The sequence below is a fragment of the Lissotriton vulgaris genome, chromosome 9 (assembly GCF_964263255.1).
Source record: "Lissotriton vulgaris chromosome 9, aLisVul1.2, whole genome shotgun sequence".
In the NCBI taxonomy this organism is placed as follows: Eukaryota; Metazoa; Chordata; class Amphibia; order Caudata; family Salamandridae; genus Lissotriton; species Lissotriton vulgaris.
This window is the reverse complement of record NC_141697.1, coordinates 81,580,423-81,608,198: the sequence shown is the minus strand read 5'-3', so window position 1 is coordinate 81,608,198 and position 27,776 is coordinate 81,580,423. Positions and strand designations below refer to the sequence as shown.

Below are 27,776 nucleotides of genomic sequence, written 5' to 3'. Positions count from 1 at the left end.
GCTCAGATTTGAGCGGAAACCAGACTGGGAAGGGTGTAGGATGTCACGAGCTTCAAGAAAGCTGGAGAGGGTGGAGTGCACGTGCTTTTCAGCTATTTTCCCCAAGGCGGGGAGCAGCGAGATTGGCCTATAATTACAATGCTCTAGGGGTCCAAGTTCGTTTTTTTTAACAGAGGAACAATGTATGCCTTTTTCCTGGTAATAGGGACGATGCCGGTTTCAAGAGAGGTGTTGAGAATTGGGTTCACCAAAGGGCCATTTTGGATAAGATTTTAGCCGAACAAGGATCCGATGGAGAGCCGGATTTTACTTTTAGTAGCATATCCAATGAAAGTTGTAGAGATAGGGGTGGAAAAGTTATAAGCAAATGCTTATCAGAGAGGGAACACTGACTGTCAGGAAGGGGGTATGTTCCAGATGGCACTGATGGAGCCTTGTTCAGAGAAGTATCCAGCGAGAAGGAGGCCTGAATGCTTGAGATCTTATTCGAGAAAAAAGTCGCCAATTGCTCAACCCATGGTTCAGATGGAGAAGAGTTGGGAGTTGAGGCAGCAGGGGACGTAAACTCCTTAACGATTTTAAAAATTTCTTTGCTAATATTACTCGCTGAATGGATTCTTCTGGCGAAGTACACTTTTTACCAGCTGCAATAGCTTTATGATCGTCCTTGATGAGTTTTATACAGAACTTTGGATGCCTCGTCATAACTACGGCGCCAAACTCTTTCAGCCTTCTTGCAGCTCCTTCTGATCTCATGGACTTCAGAGGTGAACCAAGGAGCAGATGTACGACGTCCAGATTTGGGCTGTGTGGGAATTGAAGCTAGCTCATCGAAACGCTCTAGGAGCCATGACTGAAAGGTGGCGAGATCGTTTTCCAGCTTACCCCTGAGTTGGCAGGGATGCACAGTGAGAAAATGCTCCAGTAAATCAGCCGTAACCCGATGATCTGGTCGGAAAGCTGTAGACTGAAAATCGGTACCGCTCCCAGTAGCCCTAAAGCTATTCAGAATAGCAAAGTTCAGCAGGTAGTGGCCCGACCAAGTCATAGGTAGCGGAGGAGAGGACAGGATAGGAAAAGAGGAGTATATCTGATCAAGAATATGACCTTTGTTATGGGTTGCAGAAGCTATATATGGAGACAGGCCAAAGGTGCTGGTTACATCCTGGAGTTTCACGGAGTCCGCTGCCTCCGTATCATCCATATGGATATTAAAATCTCCAAGAAGCAGTGCTTGTATTTCATGATCAATGGAGACATAGCCAGATGGAGGTCTTCATAGAAGGAGCTAAGATAACCCGGAGGCCTATACACCAGCAAGCCGGCACACGACTGGTGAGAGGAGAAAGAGAGACAGAAGACCAATGATTCTACTCCCGCGACAGCCTCAGTCTCAACCACTGAGCATGCAAATCGCCTATCTACTACAATGGCCACGCCCCCACCCCTACCCAGAGCATGATCTTTCCTTGCAATATATTATTCAAAGGGAGGGCAGTGGAAATGTCAGGGCTTGAAGAATCATACAGCCAGGTCTCTGTTAGAAAGAGCCATGCCGGATTGTGCTCTGTGAGAAGGTTGAAAAGATCAAGGGCATGTTTGCCCACCGATCGAGTATTTAGAAGCATGCAAGGGTAGGGCCAGCCCTCAATGTGCGACCCGCCGGGGGGGTTAATAGCACTGACATTGGCCCGTTTATGGGGTACGGTAGTAGCCGTCCACCCGCAGCACGTGCAGTTTAAAACATCCATAGAGGGCTCACACAGAAGCGCGGAGCAATTACATCTAATATTTCCTTTTAGCCTGTACAAAGTTGCAGAGTCGTAGCAAAGTAAGTTTCCCCGAATGGGGGTAGAAGGTGCATCAGAGTCGGTGGGCCTGGGCGCCTCCGGGTCGCGGACGGGCGCAGACCGGCTTACCTCTGGCGCACCTCCGGCGCGCAAAGGGCGCGCCCGCTGCACTCATCCGCTGCAGGTCCTTGCCGGCATACCGCACATATAGGGGGAGGGCAGGTCACCTGACGCTAAACACTAGCGTGTCAACCTACCTCCCCCAAGATGGCGGCCGCGCAAGAAGCAGCGACCCAAATCCAGCGTGGAGTCAGGTAACAAAGTATTGCTCACACACGCTGTCGAACCAAGTCTAAAAGCAACAGTAGTTGTAAATCACACTGGTACAGACATACAAGAATTCCAAACAGATCTGAAGCGGCGATGGAAAGAGCGACCTTTAAGGTCACCTGACGCTAAACACTAGCGTGTCAACCTACTTCCCCAAAGATGGCGGCCGCGCAAAAAGCAGCGACCCAAATCCAGCGTGGAGTCAGGTAACAAAGTAATGCTCACACACGCTGTCGAACCGTATTCTGACACACGATGTGAAATCAATGCCCAAGTCGACAGAGGTAAGAGTAAACACACAAGCCCCCAAGTCTAAAAGCAACAGTAGTTGTAAATCACACTGTTACAGACATACAATAATATCAACCGTAAATTGTGAGAGTCACTTTTATCCAGGGTATAATCATCCCAACAACCATTCTGCTTAGAGTGCCAATCGCTTCCTCATCTCGCTGCCATTAGTGAAGAGTACCATCTTGAGATTTCCACACTTGTGGAATCAAAAGCAACGTACATCAATAAAGTAACTTCAGGTGCCTGGTCACTTCTTATTTCACCAACATAAGTGTATATAAAAGAAAACAGGTGTCTAATAACCCCCCCCCCCCAATAGCTCCCTGGTCAACCCATGCCTAAACTACGCTTTTCGAAGGTTGACCATCAAGAATCCACAGATAACATTGCCAGTGAACATGAGCAAAAGTGCATAGGGGCCATGCGGTTGCTTCCCATGTCAGTTCTCAACCGCGCACTCATTTAGGTCTCTGAGTTAGTAATTTGGAGTTTGCTTGCATACAATCAGACTGTTTAGATAAGACTGTTCTTCTAGTAGCAACATTTAACCGCATACAATATACGTGTTTGATATGGGAGTTCACAGGATAAACAAAGTATACCTTGTGTACCTAGCCTGCAAATACTGCCTTCATACATTTGCAGCAGTCATTTTATTTGCTTTACACTCTTTCTCCATGGCTGTTTCACATTGGGGAGGTCTGATCCTCTGCATTAGAAAATAGTGTTATTTTGCTGTGCACTATAGTGTATTATTTAAGGGATTGATTGCTCTGACCCCTTAAAGGAAACCAATAATCTGCATGTAATGTTGATTGTAAACGTTCAGGGTTATAACTACCATAGTATGCATCTAGTGTCTCATTTGTTCAATTTACCAATATCTGACTGGAACTGATAACCATCCATGTTGTGAGGCTTTGTTGTGCTCATCTGTATGCGTATACCTTGTATTGTCTACACACAAAGGCGTACAAGGTTTTGAAGAAGTACTGCTATTTTTCCAATTTGACGCAATTATTGTATACCAAATGACTCAAAGTACTTTGATGGGAACACTTGTAAAAAGTAAGTTAGAATGAAACCTTCTAAGTCCCGTTGTTTTTCTGTAGGGCCGGAACCTAGCAGATCTTCGTCGAAGTCAGTCTCGAGGTACCTTCACCATCAGTACTACTCTGCGGCTGGGAAAACAGATCCTGGAGTCTATTGAAAGCATTCATTCAGTGGGATTTTTACACCGAGACATTAAACCGGTGAGTGAGGATGTCCTTGAGTGAGAATGAAAGCCAGAACAACTCTAACTTTAATCTACAATTCAAATGAGCTGAAACTACCAAATACTTTAGCTTGCTGGATCGAATGTCATAATAATTTTACAGACGTTCTACCTTGGTAAATAATCTGTATTAAAGGCCCCGAATTCCAGTTAGAGGCCCAAGGTGCAGGCAATGGCTTATAACACGGGTGAAGTCTTTTAACAACTGTTGAGACTTAACGCACGCCTGTAAAGCTATTCTGACATTCTGTCCATTGGGGGTACAATTATAAATTAATAATGGAGAAACAGAAAGACAAACATTGAAATGGTCTCTACCAGCCCTTATTGGTGCTGAGCCACTCCGCTATCTTCAGCGGAACTCACAACATTCCAGATTCAAGTGTAGTATAGTACTGGAAGACCATAATTATATTACTTATGTTAATGTAAATGAGATTCATTATTGGAAGTCTATTTGGGTAGCAAACTACTTTCAACCTTTGTGAAGCAATGGGTAATTTTCATGACGGTGAAGCCAGTGGTAAGCACTAAAGTGTATTTGCTGCATATCACAGATCGGAACATATTTAAGAAATCGGTGCAAAATTGGCAGCAGTTTCAATACAAAATCAATCAATGAACGGAAGGCGGGTGAATGTACTAGGGATTTGATATTATCTTGCACATTGCAGATCAATTGTTTTTGTATCCAATGTTAGACAGAATTTATTAGCAAAGCTATGTAAATGTCTCAGTGGAAGGACTAATGGAGCCTTTCCAGGAGGAATACGCTAAGTACATGGTGCTGTCTGTTCAGTTTTCGGTTACACATTTCTTTTCAGTGAATTGTTTAGATTTTAAGTGTTTTTTTTTATCCGAGAATTCCTCAAAACTGGTGTAAGTACAAAGGATTCAACATTGTGTATAGTGAGATGGATTGTAGGTAAGGAGCACATAACACAGGGGCTTTCAAGATGGTCAAACGAACAAAATAAATTTTTCGCAGGTGGTTGTTTTTTTCTTCCAAAGATGATATTATTGCATTTGAGACTATGCCATCAGATCTGACTGAAGAAGTCTGTAGGTTTGAAGGGGGCATGGTAGGTCAGTCTTTGGAATTCTTGTACCCTCATAGTTCGACCCAGAAGAAAAGGAGGTAAGTCCATGGGTTGATTAGGAAATTACATTGGGTGATTTCCTTTGAACCGGAGTTGCTGGGCATAATGGTGAAGAAATACATACAGGCTCTAAAATGTATAAAAACTTAAAATAAAAGCTGATTGGTTAGCTTGTTTGCAATATTTAGTACAAGCAACTAGTGAAAGAAGCAGTAGAAATTTTGAAGAATCAGTTTTCATGGTAACAGGGGCATAGAAAATAGTACCCCTAAAGGTTTGGTGAACGCCGCACACAGTACGTAAGCATCTTATTTGCAGATCAAAAGGGACAGTTCTTTTCCCTGTATGAAAAATTTCAGATCGCCTTAAATTGAGCTGATGATGAGTGCCAACAAATCACAGACCCTGGCCAAGCGATTTAATGAAAATTACATTCACTGTGCAGGGCATCCTTGATGTTGTTTTTAAATACTACTGTACCCTCTTTTTGACAAAGCCATATTCTGATAGGACAGGTCTCCACTCGAGAGATTGATTACTTTCTTGCTGCCAATAAAGCAAGCTCTTTGATTAAAGCCCCAACAACTCACTATTACCTACACACCTGCTGTGTACCCCATCCTTGTCCTGTATTTTGTTAGCAAAGCACCTGCTTTGGTACTGAAGTGTCAGTAGTTCATGGAGCAATGTTCTATTTCTTAGCAGCCTTGCTGTGCACCATTAAGCTGTGAGTTGATCCACAGGTCTCCCAAGTTGTCCCATAACTGTGCTCGAGCAGTGCAGGAAAGTGGTAGAGCAGGGGGTTCCTGGCCTAAGGGCTGCTCCGCTTTATCATGGCTCATTTTTCTGTAAACCCACACGTGAGTCAAGCAAAGAGACGTTTTTGTGAGTGCAGGATTCCAAACAGAGTTCTTGCATGTGGTAGTGAATATGTCGATGCTCATAACCCTGCTTTCAAATGTTCAAGGGGGGCCGCCATGACATACAGTGGGTCTCTTCGATTCATAGTATCAGCCTGTACCAATGGAACATGTGAAAGTGCGTAAGTCGTTGTCTATAATGATCACATCCGTTATAACTCAAAAATGCTGATGCTGCTTATTGAAAAGCGTAGAACTTCTTCTTGGCATCCTCTCCAGTTTTGACATTTCCTCCTATCCTTTAAACATGTTCCACCAAGCTAATGCATTCAGGTTTTTGTAGGCTACAAACCAAAGTTGAAATAAGGCCTTCAAGGGCTCTAGGTGCTGTGCGCCTCACCCTGAGAAGCTGACTCTGTTCATTGATACATGTTCTTGCATCCCTCATGTGCCTGTTAGGTGGCATGCTCAGACTGACTCAACTTTTTTTTTTCTAGACTCAGTTTGTTCAATAAAACATTAAACGTCTTTTGGTCATCACACAGGTGTACTACCTTTGTCAGGGATACAGCTTTCCTAGTTGTGACAGTACATAACTAGGGTGTTATAGAGAAGTTACACTGTCTTCGAATGGCTACACTCTGAATCCTTTCTCAAGTAGGAACAGGGACATGGACATGCTGCTCTATACAAGTTCTTAATATGCTGCTGGACATTGGGGGCCTGATGCTGATATCGGCTTTAGCCTTACACAGTGCAACAACACAATAGTTTTTGTTTGTTTACTTCGCAGATGGTCGGGATGACAGCAAAGGTGCTAGAATTGTCTTTTGTCGACAAAGTGTTCTCACAGAGATTCTTCTACCAGGGCCTACACCATTGTTGCATTGTAATGAGTACCTTACCTTCGCTTTAAAGGCCATATTGCCAAAACACTGTTCTTTCCCACCAGTTAGCACACCAGTGGCCTGCTGACATAGACCCGCACCTCGCCTAGTGACCCAGATTTTTTGAGTAAACACCCTACATCAGAAAGCCTCCTTGTGCAGGCTTCCACTAGCAGGATTAAGCTTAACTCTTTCCCGACCAATTCCATGACAGTAAATCCACAAATTAATTGATGCTTTCGGCAAGAGGATGTTTCCATGTGCAAATTTTGCCCTGAGGTTCTAAAATGCCGTTTGTTTACTGGGCAGATACACACATGCTCTCTGGGACATAGCCAGTGGGATTTTTCTGGCAGTCCCAGAAGATCTCAGAGACTGTTTGATGCATAGGCTTGAAAGTTTGTGATTCATGCAGACCGGGTCCTACAGGAAGCATTGGTAGGACTGTTGGTACCAGCGTGGTCTTGAGGAGGGACGCATGTATGAGGTTTACTGGATTGACAGGTGATGTACCATGGTTCTTAGTGTTGATACCGTCTAGTAGGGCCATACTTTCTGGGGGAAAAGGCAGACGTGACTCTACAGAAGTTCAAAGACAGTCCAACCATAACTTGATTCTTAGAAATTTTGACTGTGGCAAACAATTTTCCCACCAGGTCCATAAGTTCAGAGATTACTCCACAAGGTTGGCTTATTGACAGAGGCAGCCATCCCACCCTGTGTTCTAGAAAGAGCAATTCCAAAGGTAATCAACTTTTTATTTACTGCCAAACTTAAGGTCCTGCAAAACATAGGTAGTACTTATTGTGACAGCTGATGATATTACTGGTAATGTGATGTTGAGAAGCTGTAAAACTGTCTAACATTTTGTTTTTCACTTCTCTGCCAGTGCAAAATAATTATTTTTGTGCCTCCAAAAGGCTAATCTATGCTAACCATAAATCATGTCAAATCCTTTCTCTAAATGCATTACAATAAATGAAGAGAAACTGCTGATGACTCCATATTATTATTTCTGAATGATACTCATGAACTCAGAGTTCTCAACTTTAGAATATCCCCAAGCGCCAGACAGAATTGTGAAGATTTCTAAATATAGCCCCTTTGCACTAGTTGGTGGTATTTGCGGCTCTGCGTTGACTCCGCTCTGCCCCGTACGTTGAGTGAAGCCACATATAGGCACCACCCAAGCGCACTGACGTCTGTTCCTTTCTTTCTATGTCTTTGCGCACGAATCGGGAGCTAACTCCTAACTTTCTGGTGAGTTGAAGAGATTTTTCCCTTAAAATGTCTTTCAGTGTGCAAGAGAATATATCCTCTCCTAAACCTACAGATTTTAAGCCTTGTAGTGACTGTCACAAATAAAAGTCAATGAGGTGAGTCTCTGGTATTTGGAGTCAGGCCATGACTCCTAAGTCGTCTGAGGAGTGTGCCCTGATGCACCCGGAGGTGATCTGGAAATGCAAAGCCAACCTGTATGTCACCAAAGGCAGTCCCAAAAGAATGTTGTCCCAATTTGGCACAGACTATTCAAGATGCCCAGAATGCTTCCAAGTACGTCATTTGGTCATGCCTTGACACAACAGACTGTTGGGCAGAGTAGTCAGCATCATTGTGGTGCTCCAGTGCCACAAGAGGAAAGATAAGATCCAAAGGGTTCACATGTCGCTCATAGATATGCCTTGCGCCGGGTTTCGCCTCTCTGGCGGGAAAGCCAACTCCACCCTCAAGCACTTTAAAGAGAGTAGAGAAACTGCATGCTCCTTCAATTTTTTCACACCTTCACGGCAGCCCCCCCAACAATTTCGCCCCTTTCAAAGCATTGCTAGGGTTTTCGCATTCAGACAGCATCAAGGGCACCACCCCAACAGACAATCTATCCTTTCAGGGTCAGGGTAGGGGATCCAGCAGACAACGTCCATAGGACCACATCAGCCTCCAAGCCGCTTTATTGCTCTTCGCAGTACACAACCAGCCTGTGGGAGGCAGGATCACTCATTTTCTTCATGGGTGGCAAGCCATACCATCTAACAAGTGAACCCTACAGATAATCCAATAGGGCTACGCCCTACCATTACTTTTTTACCTTGCCGCCTCTATCACCTACATCAGAGCAGCTTTCGGAGGACCAGTTGTCCATTTTGCTACAGGAAGTTCTGGCTCATTTGGAAAAGGTAGCCATAGAAAGGTTTCCTACCTCAGAGATGGGCACAGAGTTTCCTAGTGTCAAAAAGTGTAGAGACCTTTGCTCTATTTTAGATCTGTTTTAGATTTTCGGTCACAGAGATAATGATGGTGGTGGTTGCAGCATACCTTCAGAGGTGGGCGGAGCCCTCCTTTGCCGACTGACTGTTGAAGATGGGCTCATCAGTCAGTCGTGGACCACCCTTAGATGACAGCAAACCTCCTTACATCATTGGCCCTCATGATAAACATGCCAAAGTCACACCTGATTCTTTTGCAGAGGTTCTCCTTCATTGGAGCCGTCTTTGATATGGAGCATTGTCAGGCCTTCCCCCTGGAACGAGTCGAGCACATTCTGGTTAACATCTCTATGTTTCGGACTCAGTCCTTGAGATAGAGACTCTATCTATAGAGGCTTCTTGGCCTAATGGCCTACTGCATCCTGTTCGTCGGCCAGATGGTATAAGTGGGCGCTGTAGTGGGATCTGAAGTGTCTGTGAACCCAGTACCAAGGGAAACTGTCAGACTCCATTTTGATTTTAGAGAAGGCAGCAAAAGATCTGTAGGCTGGCTTCTTGATCATAATTTGACGTGCAGCAGACTCCTCTCCTTACCACACCCTGAACTGATGGTGGTGGCAGACTTGTCACTGCTGGGTTAGGGATGTGTTCTGAGTTAGGTGGAGACGAGAGTTCTCTTGTTTCCAGCAGAGACCCACCTCCAAATCAAACTCTAGGAGTTGTGGGCTATTTGCTTGCCATTGAACGCCTTTGTGCTGTTAATCAAGAAGAGGCTAGTTCAGGTCCTCCTAGATAACAGCATCGACATATAAAATTACTGCAAGCAGGAGGGAGTGGGATCCTGGGTTCTGTGGCAGGAGACCCTGTGCCCTTATCGTAAACCACTGGCAGGATCTTTGATCGCCAGGCCACAAAAACTTAGCTGTTCACGCCTAGCGGATCAGAAATGGCAGCTACACTTGGAAGTGGCTGGCGCAGGGCATCAATAGGGAGAGCCCTGGCTTGATTTTTGTTTTCCTACTGCCAAGAACGTGGAGTGTCAACGTTTTTACGCATTGGAGTTCCCAATAAGGCCTTCCCTCTTGAGACACGTTATGCCTAGAGTGGAGCACAGCACTTATGTATGACTTTCTGCCATTGACTGTTCTACCCTGAGTTCTTAAGAAGATCATGAAACAACTGGGCCTAACTTGTTATAGTGCATTGGGTTGAACCAGGAGAGTGTGGTATCCAGAACTTCTAGTTGTGAGCAACTGTCCTCTGATCATGCTGCCACTTGTGTCACAGCAGACTTCTGTCTTGCACCCGGGCCTGCACAATCACCACATCGATGCATAAAATTGAGTGGCGGCAGTTGGCTGCATTTGATCTACTTCCTGAAGTAATGAATGGCATTCGGATGGGCAGCCATCCTTCTACAAATCTTTTTACGTAGGACACTGGGACCAGTTTGTGGCTTAGTGTGGCATCTGTAAGAAGCACCCACTGCATGCTAAACTGTCATGTGTTATTTTTTGTTCTGTCTTTAGCCTAGCAGGTTTTAAAAAATGGTCCCAGTTAATGGCTATGTGTCAGGCCTTTTTGTGTTTATCAGACCAACCATCCTTGTTCCAATAATTTGTTGTGATACATTTTCTGAAAGGATTGGTTAAAATGTTACAATCTAAACCTTTTGTGATCCCATAGTGGCATCTTAATTTGGTCCTTATGTGTACTTCTTTTGAGATGTTGAACAGTTGTTCCCTACATTTCCTAACCTGGAAGGCAGTCTTTTTACAGTCATCCCACAGACTCGCCACAGGAGAGGTACTGCTGTTACGTAAACTAAGACTCTGTCTTAGCTCTACCGGTTCACTTTCACACCCATGGATGTCACGAGCGAACTTAGTTCAATATGCTAGTTATTGAATGGGAAAAAACTGGTTGTTGTAGCCCCACACAACCTCACTTAATACATATTTGAAGTGATGTCAGTGTTTTTAGATTGCTAACGGTCCCTAAACAGGGATCCAGTTACTCAGTGGTAATTTAGAAGCCTAGTTTCATTATTTACAATATCACACTTGAGAACTGCACCAGGAAAAACACATTAAAACTAAAAAAGTGTTTATTTCAAATGTTTGATCCTATTGTTTACAGCAAAACGCTGTACTTATCAGCAGTCGGGAGCAAGTATTTCCTTGAAAGGAAAACATGCCTTGCAAATAGTTCTTCTCCTCTCAGACTTTTGTTTTTATAAATCTTTTTTATTAAACAGACTTGACATATAGGTACAGTTCCACAAAAGTCAATAGGAGGGTTTACAATGAAATCAAATATACACACAGGTACAGTAGGATAATGCATTGGAAATCACGGGGAGGGGGGATCATCACAGTCAAAATTACGGGAAGAAGTACATATATTGTCACGGTATTCATTGCAGGGGGCCCATATCTTGGACCATTTTCGGGGGCAGCCCGGGCCATGTACACTGTCTTTTGCCTTAGCATACACCAATCTAGGTCTTTTTCCCAGTCGGTGATCGTGGGTGCATGCGAGGCCCCCCCGAGCTGAGCGATATTCCTCTTGGCGACCATGCAGCCGATTGTGACCCATTGTGTAGTGTGCGTGTTGAGGTCAGTGGGTTCCCGGATGTTAAGGAGGCATCTAGGGGCTTCTGGCTTGATTTCGACCCTCATTGTTTCGCTCATTACTTCATGTATCTTACGCAATATTCATGTATAGGTTCGCATTGCCATTTTATGTGCATGAACGTGCACAGTTCGGTGCATCCCCTACTACAAGACCCATCTGCCGGACCGCCCATGTGTGTCAATTGGGGACCTGCGATGTAAATTCTGTGTAGGATCTTTAGCTGCACCAGGCGGAGACGCGCCGGGATAGTGACAGTTTTGGGGGAAGAGACCGCCGTTTCCTAGTTTTCATCATCTAATTTGATGCCATTTCCAGCCCATTTTTCTCGTAGTGACAGCAGGGGGTCTTCCATGTTAAGAGTTTTCGGTAAGTTAGGGAGATAGCTTTTTCAGGTAAATGGCCATCTAGTAGCCTGTCTTCCAGTGGGGAGAAATGTGGTGGGGAGGAGTCACGGGGCAACACTGCTTGCAATGCATGTCAGACTTTCAGGTATCGAAAACGCTCCAAGTCTCCCAGTGCATACTGGCGTTAGAGGGTGTCAAAAGGCTTCACGCCCTCTTTGTCACAAAGGTCCCTAATGTGAGAAATACCAATGAAGTCCCATTTGTCAAAGCCTTTGGAGTTTCCCAAGTCTCCTAGCTTTTGTGAGTCCCACAAAGGTGTGGCAAGAGTCAAGCTATTGTTCCAGCCTAGCGATTTGGTTGTTGAGTGTCAGATTTTAACTTTGTGGCTGGTAGGACCAGTAAGTGGGTACCTGTCTGGTTTGGAGTAAAGTGCTCGGGTGTATGCCCCGTTTGGAAGAATCCATCTGTCCATATTGAATCCTGGGTCGTCGGGCCGAGCGTAGGTGCCGTGATTTATCGCTCTAAGATGTGCTGCAGAGTAGTATTTTTTTATGTTGGGCAATCTGATACCGCCGTTGTACCAGCTGAGTGTGAGTTTTTGCAAAGCAATACGCGGCCTCCCGCTCCAGAGGAGGTCTCGTTGGAGCCCTTCTATTTCTTTAAAATATGAGTTTGGGACAGGGTCGGCCGAGTTCTGTAGAAGATAAAGGAAGGAGCGCTCCAGCTCTCCCCTAACTCGAGGGATATAAAGTCAGCGAGGCGGAGGCCGACTTTGCGGTAAGGGGGACGGTGGCAGCTTTCCCTGACTCCGTTTTGGCGCCATCTGCGAGCATTCTGCTCCTCTTGTTTTAATTTCGCTCAAAACCGGCTCCTGTGAGCTCGTGCAGTATTTTAATTGTGTCACTGATTTGTGTGTTTTAAAAAGGGGCAAAATATTCTGTTGCATGTGTGGCACTCTGTTGTAGTGTGGCACTTGCATGATTTAGTTGTAAAATTGGTCCGCATACTTACACGCACTTGCTGTTTGACCTGTGCCTGCACGCCCTCCCAGACCCTCAGCCAATCACGGGTGGGGTAGGCGGAGCAGAGACAGAGGCAGGAACTTCCTGGGAAGCGAGCGGTTAGCGCTCCAGCTCTCCCCTAACTCGAGGGATATAAAGTCAGCGAGGCGGAGGCCGACTTTGCGGTAAGGGGGACGGTGGCAGCTTTCCCTGACTCCGTTTTGGCGCCATCTGCGAGCATTCTGCTCCTCTTGTTTTAATTTCGCTCAAAACCGGCTCCTGTGAGCTCGTGCAGTATTTTAATTGTGTCACTGATTTGTGTGTTTTAAAAAGGGGCAAAATATTCTGTTGCATGTGTGGCACTCTGTTGTAGTGTGGCACTTGCATGATTTAGTTGTAAAATTGGTCCGCATACTTACACGCACTTGCTGTTTGACCTGTGCCTGCACGCCCTCCCAGACCCTCAGCCAATCACGGGTGGGGTAGGCGGAGCAGAGACAGAGGCAGGAACTTCCTGGGAAGCGAGCGGTTAGCGCTCCAGCTCTCCCCTAACTCGAGGGATATAAAGTCAGCGAGGCGGAGGCCGACTTTGCGGTAAGGGGGACGGTGGCAGCTTTCCCTGACTCCGTTTTGGCGCCATCTGCGAGCATTCTGCTCCTCTTGTTTTAATTTCGCTCAAAACCGGCTCCTGTGAGCTCGTGCAGTATTTTAATTGTGTCACTGATTTGTGTGTTTTAAAAAGGGGCAAAATATTCTGTTGCATGTGTGGCACTCTGTTGTAGTGTGGCACTTGCATGATTTAGTTGTAAAATTGGTCCGCATACTTACACGCACTTGCTGTTTGACCTGTGCCTGCACGCCCTCCCAGACCCTCAGCCAATCACGGGTGGGGTAGGCGGAGCAGAGACAGAGGCAGGAACTTCCTGGGAAGCGAGCGGTTAGCGCTCCAGCTCTCCCCTAACTCGAGGGATATAAAGCACCTCGGCGTCTCAACGCGCAGTGTTGACGCGCAGTGTGGCGCCTAATCCTGCGCCTAAGACGAGCCAAAGACTAGCCCGTCTGCGCCCGTCCGCGGCAGGACGTGGCTAGGGGCTGGTGGCTATGACGGGCTCCATCACCCTCTCGGAGCCTCTCCATCAACCTGTATACACGTATTCTAGCCAGACATTGCGGGACGTGGGCAGGTATGTTACCACTCTGTGTCCCCATAGGGCGGAGATATGTGTGGAGGGACCTTTTTCTTGCAATATATGTCACACACAATTTAGTCGCAACGCTGTTATATCCCCTTTGCACCCTACCTCCGTCCCTATACAACATCCATGCCCTGCTAATGATTCTTCTCTGATTTGTAAGAACCTTCTCTGTAATGTTCGCTCACTAGTGTCTCATGCAACTCAGATCTGGGATCTCATCACCTCTGAGGGCCCACATCTTTGTTTCTTGACTGAAACGTGGCTAAAACCCCACACTGTTCCAGCCATCACTATGGGGGTGCCGCTGGGATACAAAATAGTGAGGATGGACCGCCCCATTAAAACTGGTGGTGGGCTGGCCATTATTTTCAAACAAGAAATAGAGGTGGTGGTCATTGAAACGGTGTGTAACCCGCAAATGGAGCTCCTGATTTTTACCATCAACCCAAATACTAAGTACACCAGGAAAGGTGCACTGGTCTATCGACCTCCAGGCCCCCTTGGGAATTTTTCCACTCAACTGGTGGAAGTGTTGGCCCCCCACATACGATGCAATTCCGATTTTACTGTGGTAGGGGACTTCAATGTCCATAGCGAAATAGCCACATGTGTTGAAGCACAGACACTCTTGACCGATCTAGCCTCGCTTGGCCTCAACCAAATGAATCAGGGACCCACACACACTGCCGGACACACCCTAGATCTTGTGCTATGCAACTACACCTCTATTAAATGTCTGCCTCCCACTTTAGTGGACTGGACTGATCATGCCATCATTGAATTTTACACCCGCCTTAACTATAAGGTAAAGGGCATCCAGAGGACGATGGCAGAAGTCAGAAGACCCTGGAACAAACTGACTGCTGAGGGTTTCAGGAGTAAATATACAGAGCCCAACTGGGATGAATGTGGAGATGATGTTTCCTCCGCATTAGTCAAATTCAATGAAGCCTTAACACTGACTATTAACCAGGTTGCTCCCTTGAGAAAATTTAAACCACGGCCTATTTCTAAACAAGAGGTCTGGTTCACTGACGATCTTAGACAGTTAAAGCTAACTGCTAGGAAGTCAGAAAAACGTTGGAGGGCCACTCATAAGGCAGAGGACAAAGAATCACACAGGACCTCATTAAAAGCTTACCATAAAGCTATTCGGGCTGCACGGAAACATCATATTGCAACCCAATTGTCAGCAGCCGGAAAAAATCCTAAAGTACTCTACCAGATCTTGCAAACCTTTATAAAACCCTCGGCTTGCGAAACGGATGGAATTGAGTCTCAGGAATTGTGCAATAATATCTCTCAGTTTTTTGTCAAAAAAATAGATGGCATTTATACGAAGATCTTAGCCACCAAATCCACCTCGAATTCCATGAGCAATGCTGATAGCTTGGTCCAGCCCCATATTGGCCCAATAGGAAATACGACCTGTAAGCTTGAAGCCTTTCCACCTATATCATTGGAGGAGATAACCACTCTTATCACCCAAACTAAGAGCGGGTGCCCCTCGGATATTATACCAGCACGGGTTATGACTCTTCTCACTGAGGAGCTGGGTGTAAGTATTCAGCAGGTACTTAACCTTTCTCTGAGCACGGGGGAAGTCCCCCTAGGCTGGAAGCAAGCTTTGGTCAGACCCCTACGCAAAAATAATTCCATTCCCTGGACCGACCTCACAAACCTGAGACCTATCTCACTCCTCCCTTTTTTAGGGAAGCTCGCCGAAAAGTTTGTAAATCGGCACTTATCCAAATATATAGAAAGTGCAGGAGGACTTGACCCTTCACAATCGGGGTTCAGACCCAGGCATAGTACTGAGACCGCCTTGCTGTCCGTCGCTGACGATCTCCATATGCTACAGGATAAGGGTTATTCCGTTATCCTGGTGCTTTTAGATCTGTCAGCGGCGTTTGACACTGTGTCACATGATATCATGACCTCCAGACTCATTAACATCGGGCTGGGTGGCAAGGCGTTGGCCTGGCTAAGGAGCTTTTTTATCAAGCGTACTCAGAGAGTCACACTGGGTCTGTACCAGTCAGAGGAGGTGGAGATCTCTAAGGGGGTGCCACAGGGCTCCTGCTTGAGCCCTACACTTTTTAACATCTACGTGGCACCCCTGGCTAACATCATGAGATCCCACGGATTTATTCCTGTATCGTATGCAGACGATACTCAACTCCTCTTCCCCTTTAAAATCATGACTCCTGAGGTACGCAGCTCCTTTGCCCAGGGGATGAAAGAGGTGGCCCAATGGATGGCAGCAAATTTCCTTCAGTGTAACGTCTCAAAGACTGAGGTAATGCTTTTTGGAGAGGCCAAAAGATTGTGGACTCCCGACTGGTGGCCTCAAGACCTTGGCCCAGTCCCCGTACCCAAAGAGGTGGTAAAAGATCTCGGGGTCAAACTGGATCAGGAGCTCGCTTTTAAACATCATACCAATCAAGTGGTAGGCTCCTGTTTCCATGTGATTGGTCTTCTCCGAAGGGTTTTCCCCCTGTTACCTGATTCCACCAGGAAAACGCTAGTTCAGTCACTTGTGTTGAGCAGACTGGACTACTGTAACGGGCTGCTGTTAGCCGCCAATGAGGGCATCATTAATAAACTCCAAGTTGTGCAGAACACGGCAGCACGCTTGGTTTTGAATGCCCCAGCACGTACACCCTCGAAACCATTACTGAATCAACTACATTGGCTCACTGTGAAACAGAGAGTCTTGTTTAAAACGTGCTGCATCATCCATAAATGTCTCATTGGTAAAGGTCCTGACTATCTAACAAAAAAATTTGTCCCTTACATCCCTGCTAGAACTCTGAGATCTGGTAATCAAGAGCTGTTATGTGTCCCCAGGTTTTGTAAGACCAGACAAGGTGGAAGGGCTCTGTCTGTAGCTGGACCAAAGTTTTGGAACGATCTTCCTTATGACATCAGAACTTGTAAGGAACACTTTCCTTTTAGGAAAAAATTAAAAACTTTCTTGTTCAACTATTAATCCCACTAAGTCTTCACTTAATATTGTTAGAGCAGGCCTTGGTCTCAGATGCTGCTAAAAAGGCGCGGAGATACTCCTCAGGGAGTCGATTCCCAGCGCGTTATAAGTATGCAAATAAATAAATAAATAAATAAATAAAGGGGTAGGGACATCATTTTGAAATGGGCCGCCTTGCCCAATAGAGAGAGCGGAAGTGATTTCCAGTTTGTGATGTTACGTTTGAGTCTTTGCAGTGGGGGAACAAGGCTATGGGCATACCGGAGTGAGTGATCAAGAGAAACGAATATGCCTAGGTATTTGAAACCTTCTGAGACTATTGGTATGGGGCAGTTTCAAGGTAGCAGAGAAGGACCTCCACAGAGGACATATAGAAGCGATTTTTGCCAGTTGATACGAAACCCGGAGTATCTGGCAAAAAAGGCTAGGATGTCAAATACTGCAACGAGGGACCTTTTGGGGGACGTGAGGTGTAAGAGGATGTTGTCCGCATATAAAGATCATCGCATTCCACGGATCATCATGTCTCTACGGATCCATGCTGCAAGGGGTTAGAGGGCCAAAGCGAATAGTAAGGGAGAGAGGGGGCATCCCTGACGGGTCCCTCGGCTAAGTGTGAAAGTCTGAGATATTTTGTTATTTATGACTACTTGAGCCATAGATGTCCTATATAATAAACGCACCCACCGGCTGAAACTCAGACAAAATCCCAATTTCGTGAGCACGGCGAAAAGGTAAGGCCACTCAAGCGTGTCAAATGCCATAGTGGCATCTAGGCAAACTATAATTGCATCTTCCCGTGTGGTCGGTACCCTACCCAAGACCCCATGCACTCTACCCAGATTTAGAGCAGTGTTCCTCTTTGGCATAAACCCTGATTGATCAGGGTGTACTAAGTCCCCTATTACCTTAATCAGCCTATTGGTGAGTACTTTGGCTAGGATTTTAGGTTCTGCATTAAGCAATGAAATACGGCGGTTTTGGGTTTCCCATCTTTGTGAATTGTGACAATTGTTGCGATTCTCTGATCTAGGGGCAACGATCCCTACTCAAGGCTGTCTTCAAACATGGATTTTAAATATGGGGCTAAATAGTCCGTACGGACCGTATAAAGCTCGATCGGGATGCCGTTTGGGCCAAGGGCCTTACCCGAGTGAAGTGCTCGGATTGCGATCGCTATTTCGTCAGTGGTGAGGGCACTGTCCATGAATGCTCGGTCAGCGTCCGAGAGCGTTGGGAGGGAAATATCTTGCAGGAGTTCCGAGGAGTCCGCCTCAGTGTATGGCGCTACTGAGCTATAGGCCGTGTGAAAGTGTGTTGCAAACTGGTTAACTATGACTTGGGGGTCTGTAATGAGGTACAAGTCAATGCCTCTAAGTTATTGAACAAGCCCACTAGCGTGTTCTTTTTTTATCCAGCCAGGCGATCAGTTTCCCAGCCTTGTCCCCTCAGTCATAGTCGGCCCAGCCTGTCCTCTCCCATTGTTTTGGCACAGTCGGTGACCAGTGCCCGGTATTCGTCCTGGTGGAGACAGAGTGTGTGAAGAGCTTCAGGTGATGGATAGGAATTCACGTCTTTTTCAAGACGATAAACCTTCATGTTCTACCTCAGAAATGTCCCTTGTTTTGTCTTTTTTTGATCCCGCTATTAGGGAGAGGGCTTGGCCCGAACAACCGTTTTAAAAGCTTTCCATAGTATTTGCAGGGAATCAATGGTGTGCTCGTTCTCCAGAAAGTACTTGTCAATGGATTTACTTAGGTATTTGCGAATTTTCGAGGTTTTTGAGGTACCAGGGATTGATTGGGGCAACGCGTCCTACTTGTGTGTGGTCCAGGACTATGTGAACCCATAGGGGGGAGTGGTCGGAAATACCCCTGGCCAGATGACAGATCTCATGGACATCTGTAACCTGTGGAGCTGGGACAACTATATAGTCCAGACGGGAGAGGCTATTGTGTGCCCTGGAGTGAAAAGTGTGCTGGATCTTGTCAGGATTGTATGTTCTCCATCCGTCCACTAACCCCATTGCCTCCAAGAAGCTGGAAAAGGAGTGTGCAGTGTGGGGGATTGTGCGAGGGGAGTGTCTGTCTAATGAGCCCGATATTATAGAGTTGAAGTCACCGTCGAGCACAAAGTGCCCATCCGGAAGCGCTAGCAGCACAGCACTTAGGTCAGCAAATATTTAGGCTTGCAACCCTGGGTGTGTATATATCGACATGAAGGTATTGGTTCGACCCTCCCAAGTGCCTGTGATTCCGACATATCTGCCACGGTCATTCACATAGGTGGATGCAAGTGATAAAGGGAATGACTTTTTTTGCATGATGCTCACCCCTCTATAGTTAGACGCCAAACCGGCGTGCGCTACCATTGAGTAGCCCCATCTATGCATAGCCTTGCAGGTGTTACCTATGAGATGAGTTTCTTGTAGCAACACAATGTCCGGTGGTAGTCTCCTAATATATTGCAATACCACAGATCTCTTAATTTTGTCCCCCAACCCGTTAACAGTCCAACTTAAGATTTTAACTTCTTTAATCCATTGTACTCCCATTGACATGTACGTTGAGCGTTGCAGCTTTCGTTTATACAAACAGGGACTGTACCATCGAGATAACGCAAAAAACAGTAAACAAGAAAAAACAACAATCCCTCCCAACAACCCCCCATCCTGCTCTCCTGCACTCTGGGCTCAGAACTGCCCATGATACTCAAATGCAAAGTGCCTGTCGCCCCACAATTTACTGAAAGGAGAATGTGGGGGGGAGGCCTTAGCGCCCCGATGGCCCCCTTTCCTATCATTACAAATTACAGATGCATTTTCTAGTAGTGAGTCGGAAATATAGACTAACAAGTACTTCAAAACATTGGCTTACAGTCCGATGTCTTCAAGTGTCAAGAGACCGTGAGTGATGCTCAACGTATGAAAGAACAGGCGGTATGGAGTGATCAAGATTCCGTCCGATGAAGACAGATTGTCTGCTTCAATGGTCGCTGGGGCTCCGTTCCGGTGAATTCTTCCAGCTGTCCAGCCAGTCAGATGCCACTTCTGGTAGGTCGAAGAAGCGAGTTTTCCCATCAGCCTCGACTCGTAGATGCGCATGGAAGAGCATGGGGTATTTAAGACATTTTTCAAGTAGCCTTTGTTTGACATCAATGAATGAGCGTCGACGCATCTGTACTGCTTGGGTAAAGTCGGGAAAGAAGGCGATTTCTGAGTTGCCTATTTTGAGCGGAGGAGCAACCCTGGCAGCCTGCAGAACTATGTCTCTGTCTCTATAATTTAGCAGCCGGGCCAGTATCGGATGGGGGGCTCCTAGTTTTGGGCGACCCCCAGGCACGCTGTGTGCTCTTTCAACAATAAACAGCTTGGACAGGCCCTTTGGTTGCAACTTCGTCGTGATCAGTTCTTCGATAAACAGGTCGGTGGCGGGACCCTCTGATCTCTCTGCCACTCTAAGAATGCGGATGTTATTATGTATCGAGAGTCCCTCATAATTGTCCAGCTTGTGTTCTGTGACAATCCCTGATGTCCGTCTGTAGCTGTGAGGTGTATTTCACGAGGCTGGTGGTGGTGAGTTCCAGCTGCTTGACTTTTTCCCTGTATTTCTTGAGGTCAGCCCTATTCAGTGTCACTTCAGAGGATAGGGTGTCTATGGATGCTCGCACTCCAGTGATAGCTGCCATTAAGTCCTTCATTGTGGGCTCTGAAGGATCATCTTCTGCCCCACCCTGTTGTTTTTTGCCAGTTTCCCTCCTCTCGGACAGGCCCGCCTTTGGACAGGTGTAGCGGTCAAGCCTACTTTGCTGGGATGTTTTTGTACCATTTGCAATAGACATGATTGGGGCTTTGTCCGCACCTCAGACCAACTGCGCACTGCTTGGTAGGTCTACCGGATTCAGGTCTGTCGCGCCGGGGTGCAAACGCGGGACCACGAGCAAAGGCCACTTTGCGGTAGGGGCGCCTGATGTGTGGGTTGCAAGCCAGTGGAGGGTACGATGAAAGCGTGATGATACAAGAGCGCCCGCTCCTTACTCACATTTATAGGCCCCTCCTGGGTCTCTTCACGGTGTGGGCAAGTGTCCATTCGATTTAGGACCAGTGGATAAAGGTAGAGTGGTTGGGAAGAGCGCGAGCTGGTAGTCTTCCAGGATCCGGGGCTGCACACAGTATCAACAGTTCAGTGCTGGAGGCTAGCGGCCTCTCCAGGATGTCATATGGGGAGCATGGCGGCGCAATTTGGTCTCATTGCAGTGGGCGTACTTGCCCTGGGTCTTGATATGCAATGCGGGGTGGGAGTCCCAGGCGATGTGTGCACAATCCCACCCGTATCCACTGGCACTGGACTGCAGGGCCATGTACCACCTCCGCTTTGGTGCACAAAAGCACCTCTCAGCAGGCAGCCACGGTGAAACTCTTAGATCCAAGCACCGGGGTCCGGCCCGACCCAGCAGGTCTGATGGGCTGTTGTCAGGCAGCGGGGTGGAGCGCAAATTTGCGGCGTCTCCGAGAGTGGGCTGGCTGCTGGGGAACTCTGTTTCGAATGTTTTGCGGCCCCCCCGGTGATGGGGGAGTGGGGTCCACCGGCAAGCTCGGCGTCCACGGCAGCGAGCGCACCAACTAGAGGTCCCGACTTCTTCCAGGCAGCAGGATTGCAGCTAAGTGCACCGCTTCTCATCCGGTGTGCGGATCAGGCACCTGAAGGTTGGGATAAATGTGGCAGATTGACTGGGCAGGAAAGGGGGCCTCAGTGAAACCCTCTCAGGCGGCCATGATGTTACGCCGCGAAGCCACGCCCCTTTCCTCTCAGACTTGGCTTAGTATCCGCTTTCTCTGGAGAACGGGATGCAGCAGCATCACAGTAATCTGAAGATCTTCTGGTAGTAATGTTGGGCGATAACTTAGGGCGAAGGGCCTCGCCTGACTAGTGGTCAATTGACAGGCCTTTTATAGTATATTTTATCTTAGATCGAATTTCTGACATAACTTTAAGAATGTCTGACACAACCTATGTGCATCAACATGCTAGTTTTAGACATATTCTTATAAACATATAAGGTAAAAACATGTCGATTCAGAATACACTGTGTGTCATTATTATCTGACCTTGAGATAGAGATAACAAGGTACTTGTCCAAGACTGATGTCGCATCGGGTGTCGTGTTGAGGTCATTGTCTGCGCATCAGGTATCTTATCAATCTCATTGTCTGAATAACTTGACACTTTCACAGGTTCTTAAACAGATAAGGATAGACTACCTCTGGCAGGCATGATGATTCCGCAAAAATAAAGAAAATGTAGTCTTGGTCTGGCCTTAGGTACTTTGGGCCATATGTATCAAGCAAATTCGCATTCGCAAAGGCCGAAATTCGCAATGCGAATTTGCTAAATGGAATGTATTAAGCAAAATGTAGTGCAAAATAAGGAATCACAAAATTTGCGATTCCTTATTTTGCAATTGCATTTAAGGAATCGTAAATTTTGCGATTCCTGAGATGCACTGTATGTAGCCAAAAAAATAAGCAAAATGCCCTTAAGAAATCGCAAATTACCACCAACTTCTAGTTCGTGGTAAGTTGCGAATTCCTTGACAGATGCATATTTTTGCATTTTTCAAAGTGCCGTGTGACGCACATACATGCCCTCAGGGCATGTAGGTGCGCCACATGTGCACCCATGCATATTTCAGGGGTGCAACAAGGTGTCCTTTGGACACCCCTGCACCCTTGAAATTAATCTCAAATTGCGATTAGCAAATTGCGAATCGCAAATTGAGAATAACTTCCCAATTATTTCTATGGGCCTCCTGGCCCATAGAAATTAATGGGAAAGTATTCCTTAATTGCGATTCGCAATTTGTTAATCGCAATTAAGGAATTTCAAGTAATCGCAAAAAATAAATCGATTTTGTACATACATACCCATTTGCGATTTTCAAATAGCGATTTCTTAAAAATCGCTATTTGGGAATTGCAAATGGGTATCTTGATACATATGGCCCTTTATCTACCTGCTTTGGTATTTATGCTAAAGATGAGGAATCTGCAGTTCAAGATATCTAGCAGAAGAATAGGTTACTTACCCTGGGTAACAATGCTTCCTCACTCCTCTCCCGCCTTCCCCTATCATGGAATGGAGTCTTTTCAGAATTAGAGAATTGCACACTGGCACAGAAAATGCGTTTTTTGCTCCGCGTCCAAGAGCGCAAACTGGCATCAATATGCTTGGTTGGCGCTTATATGTTGCTCCAGTCTTCTCTTCTGGGGTGGGGTGGAGTCTGGGGTGGAGTTGAAGTAATGCCTTACAACACCACCTACCTGCATGCTGGACTATGCAGAATTATTTTAGGGATGCAGTCTGGCCCCTTGGGATATTCTAAAGGAGAGCCATGTTTGGTTAGATAGAGTATCCCCCAAAAACAGCATTACTGAAGGGAATTAGCTTGTTGTTTTCTATGCATTGTTGTGGCATACTCAGTATATTTGATAATTTTCTAAAAATCAGAGGGTAAAGGAAATTGTTCTAAAGTTTTGTAAAAACACTGTCTTAGCAAATTTAAACATTGTGACCGTAGCCACATCTACTGAAATGAAGTACTTAATATTTAGCCATAAAACAGATGATTCATTTGTATTTATATGCATTTTTCTTGTCTTCTAGTCCAACTTTGCGATGGGTCGGTTTCCAAGCACGTGTCGGAAGTGTTACATGCTCGATTTTGGCCTAGCTCGACAGTTCACCAACTCATGTGGAGATGTTAGACCTGTAAGAAAGCTATTCACTATCATTATTGCAATTGTATGTATTCAAATGCAAGATTTGTAGCAAAAGCTTGAGTTGTATACCAAATCAAGGTCTACAATCTTTGACTCCATCAACTAAACTCAACCTGATTTTGAACCTAATTTATTTAGTTTGGTATTCAGTTAATTTAATTTGTTTTTCGAATAAATTCTCTGTTTAGATTAAGAAATACTGTTAGCTTGCTGAAGGGGTGTGTTGCGTTTGACTCTTGAAGAACTTGTTTCAGTTTTAAAATGGTGTTAGTTAATTTTACCCCCTCACAGTTCTATCACATGCAGTGTAGGGAAACACTAAGTTCCTAGCATAAATATGAAGTTTCCTGTTTTTAATAACTGCCTGACTCCCTCCTTTGCCTGACTCCCTCCTTTGGCAGAATCCTCCATCTTTCGTGATCGAGGTGAGTGAGATTCTGTTTTCTGCCTGTCAAAGGACACCTCACCTTTCAATGTGTCTAGCTCTGGGAGATAATGTCTTTACCTAATGTACTCCTACCGATAAACTAAATAAAGTCATAGGATGGTCGAAGTGCTTTCAGTCACAATTTACATCTTTGAACCATATCTCTGCTAATGCAATTGTCACAATTTACATCAAATCTAGCCAGCCAAAAATACAAGGGTAAATACTTTTAAAAAGTATGTGAAGAAAATGTTTCAGCAATTGTAACACAAAGCAGTATGCACCTTTACTTGACTTCTACCCTCTCCCAGAAGGTGGCATATACCAGCACCTTGTTAGTACATAAAATACTGCTATACTCTTAAAGAAAAGATGCATCATTAGTTTCACACGTTTTCTTTTAGGAGTTTTTCTTGCATACTTTGCCCTTAGTTGCATTTCTCCTGAAAACCAAAGATCGCAGGACAGACATCACTAGGATACACTGCTGTCTAATAAAGCTATCTGGAAGTTAGTCTTTAAAAAACATGGAGCTGTAGATCTGTAAGAATTAACTGGCTTGTTATTCACCGAAGGATTCAAAGTAACACCATAGACAGCAAGAGTCTGAAGGTGGAAAACCTGTGTACAATTGTAGTAAATGTGTTTGTATTTATATAGTGCACTTCTACCCTGAGGTCTTGTAGCGCTGTATTCATACCGCTGTGGAACCCTTCCTGGCTTTCCTGTGAGATGGCCACTCCTGGGCACCCCCAAGGTGAAGCCAGGCATCCAAGAGCTGCTGAGGCCGTTGTGGAGATTAAGCAAGCTATTGCCCAGAGTCACAGAGTGGGACCCATGATTAGACTAGGCACCGAGGCGAGAATTATCAGGTCCGGGGAGATTGAGTCCAAGAGCCGCCGGGGCGGGAATTGAACCCTGGTCCCGGGCCAGACCTCTGCATCAGGGTCTGCCGCTCTAACCATTGAGCCACGCTTCTCCACGTGAATGTTTTCCCCCTTCATTTCTCCCTCTGCAAGATGATGTCGTTGATGATGTCGTTGACCAGTTGGGATAGCATGCATGAGAGACTTTTACAAAATTAGTCTCTTGCCAATAATACCCAGCCATCGCTGTCCTTGCTACCTCTCAGAATAAATAATTACATGCACCCTTCCACTTGGTCTGACCTCCCTTGAGACTTTCTTTTATCGCCTTCCATTTAAATGTCTGAAAATGACCTAGTGTCTTACCACTCAACCCCACCTTCCTCTAGCTTTGTCGTTTCACACCCTGGAAATGTTATTCCCTCGCTTCCCCCTAGAACAGAGTAGAGAGCAGCCACTTGACTTGGCAGCTTGGGCAGAGGTGCTGCAGAAGGCAACAGAGGTCTCTCCTTGTCACAGATTGGTTAGACACTAGCTGAGAAAAGGAGCCATCATAGTTCCCCCACATTCTTTGCTACTGTGGAGCTCCTGGGAGGCAGGAGAAGGTAGTGGAGCCTATTGCTTGACAGATGTCAGCATCCATCTAGTTCTCCACTTCCTTCAGTATGCACCATGACTTCTCAACAGTGAACTTTCGATGGGCAGTCTACGGGATTGTAGTTAGTGTTTCAGTACTTACAAAATAATACGCAGGAAGCCGGTTGATAACTCTTGCAGCCCGCTGATAATACAGAATGACAAAAGACTTCGGGCCTGATTACAATCTTGTCGGACCGGGTTACTCCGTCACAAATGTCATGGATATCCCATCCGCCAAATTACACAATTCATTATATCCTATGGAAATTGTAATATGGCTGGCAGGATATCCGTCACATTTGTGACTGAGTATCCCATCCTCCAAGATCGTAATCAGACCCTTAATCTTGTTGGTTTGTGAAGGAGTGCTGAAGCTGTGTAAATTTAGTTTTTATTATTGCTCTACTTAACATATATTCTGTACAAGTGAGACAAAGAAGAGGGAAGCGAAAAGGCCGAAGTAGGGGAGGAAGGGTGAGCGAGACCATCTCAATGACCATCTCTAGGAAGCTGGCTATTTATGCAGTGTACTAATGTAGGGGTACACCTTGCAAATGGTCAAGACGATCTTTATGGATTTACATGGAGTTTCTTAAAAAATCTCAAGTGCTCTATTTGTGGTAGTGTGGTCGAGCAGCTTAGGCTTATGATAGGGGAATGTTGAGCATTTGTTGTACACACAGAGTCAATAAATGAGACTCACACTCAAGAAGAAATTCAAGAGCAATTAAAAAAATAACACCGATTTTATTTAATTTGTTTAATTAATTTAGACCCCAAGATCATCGGAATCAGGTAAGTACTTTTGGAGTTATCGTTTTTACAGAAAAATAGTAAAAAAATGCAGAAATACACAATCTGGGAATGCCCGGAGATTGCGACATACTGGGGCACTATAATACGAGCGCTTACACCAGTTAGCGGGGTCACCGTATCACCAGAGCCAAATAGGTGTCTCCTCAACATTTAGGAACCAACTGACTTAAATCACGCAGCCCAAGACTGGGCGACGCTGGGCATGATGTTAGCCAAGTGTAACATTGCCAGACTCTGGGGAACACACACTACCCCAACATATCAATAATGGTGTGGAGACATGGACAACGCTTTGGTGGCGGAAAAGGAGGTATACACACAGAGAGAGTGCCCTAGGAAGTGGAGGCGGGTCTGGGAAAAATGGAATGTGTTCAGAGGCAATATATGTGATCCACCGCCCGATGAATCGGCAACGGATGTTAGCGAATAAAGAGGATGGAACAATGTTTAGAATGTACCTATACTAATACTGTATTGATTGTATAATCCCGTCAGATGAGGTAGGCGGTGCTGTGTGCTACGTACTATTACTAATACTCTGTAATTGAACTGGTATATGTTAATCATATATAATTAAAAGTTATTTTAAAAAATGCTGAAATAAGGGTTTTGAGGTATGAGCCTCTAAAGCTGTATCATTATCCTATGGGAGAAACATAAACTGCACAGCAATACTTGCAAACAATTATCAAAGTTGATCTCGAACTTAAGGTGGTTAGGAGCCAAGGTCGATAGAACCACCAGCAGTTTGGTTTTACCTGCCCTGGCGTGTCCGGGTGTAGAGGTGCTGCTCAATATGGTAGCCTTGAGCGTTATGGGGTAAAGTCAATGGAGAATACCTGTAACAAAAAAAGGCTGCAAGTGGGGACTGGAGGAGCAGTCCACCAGAACCCAAATAGGGGCTCGTTCTTGATGGTCTCTGGGGCAAGGGAACACCGTCGATTGAGTTGGACACGGGCTGTGGAGCTTGTTTGCAGGGTTGTTTTGTCTAGTGGGTCGCTTCTATTGGAGGCTTCTTGGGGTCGACCTGGAGAGGGGGGAAAACAAAACAGCATGTCTACTCCCGGTGATAGCCTCATTGATGCTGATGTCCCTTGTCGGTAGGTCGGGTTTGGCGGTGTTGATGTCTGGGCTGGACACTTAACAAGCCTTGGCTGCTGCAAGGGCTCTGGTTCCCAGAGCCTTCCCAGAGAGGGTCTGGGAAGGCTCAGTGTCTCAAACTTGGTGAAGCGATGGGATGACCTCCTGGACTCTCGAGGACCTCCTCCTGGTGATTTGCTCCCTCAGTGGGCCAGATGGTTGACAAAACGGTGACCCGGGCAAATGCGGTCAGAGGCTGCAG

General features: G+C 45.9%; 1 protein-coding gene across 2 annotated transcripts in view; it reads left to right on the top strand.

Moving 5' to 3' along the window:
- The window catches only part of TTBK2 (tau tubulin kinase 2), a 646,589-nt gene that overhangs the window by 291,292 nt on the left and 327,521 nt on the right, over window positions 1-27,776 (top strand). For both annotated transcript variants that reach the window (XM_086937102.1, XM_086937100.1), the window contains exons 6-7: window positions 3,527-3,667; window positions 23,571-23,675. In XM_086937102.1, the coding sequence (XP_086793228.1) occupies window positions 3,527-3,667; window positions 23,571-23,675 (246 nt within the window). The remainder of the gene's footprint in view (window positions 1-3,526; window positions 3,668-23,570; window positions 23,676-27,776) is intronic.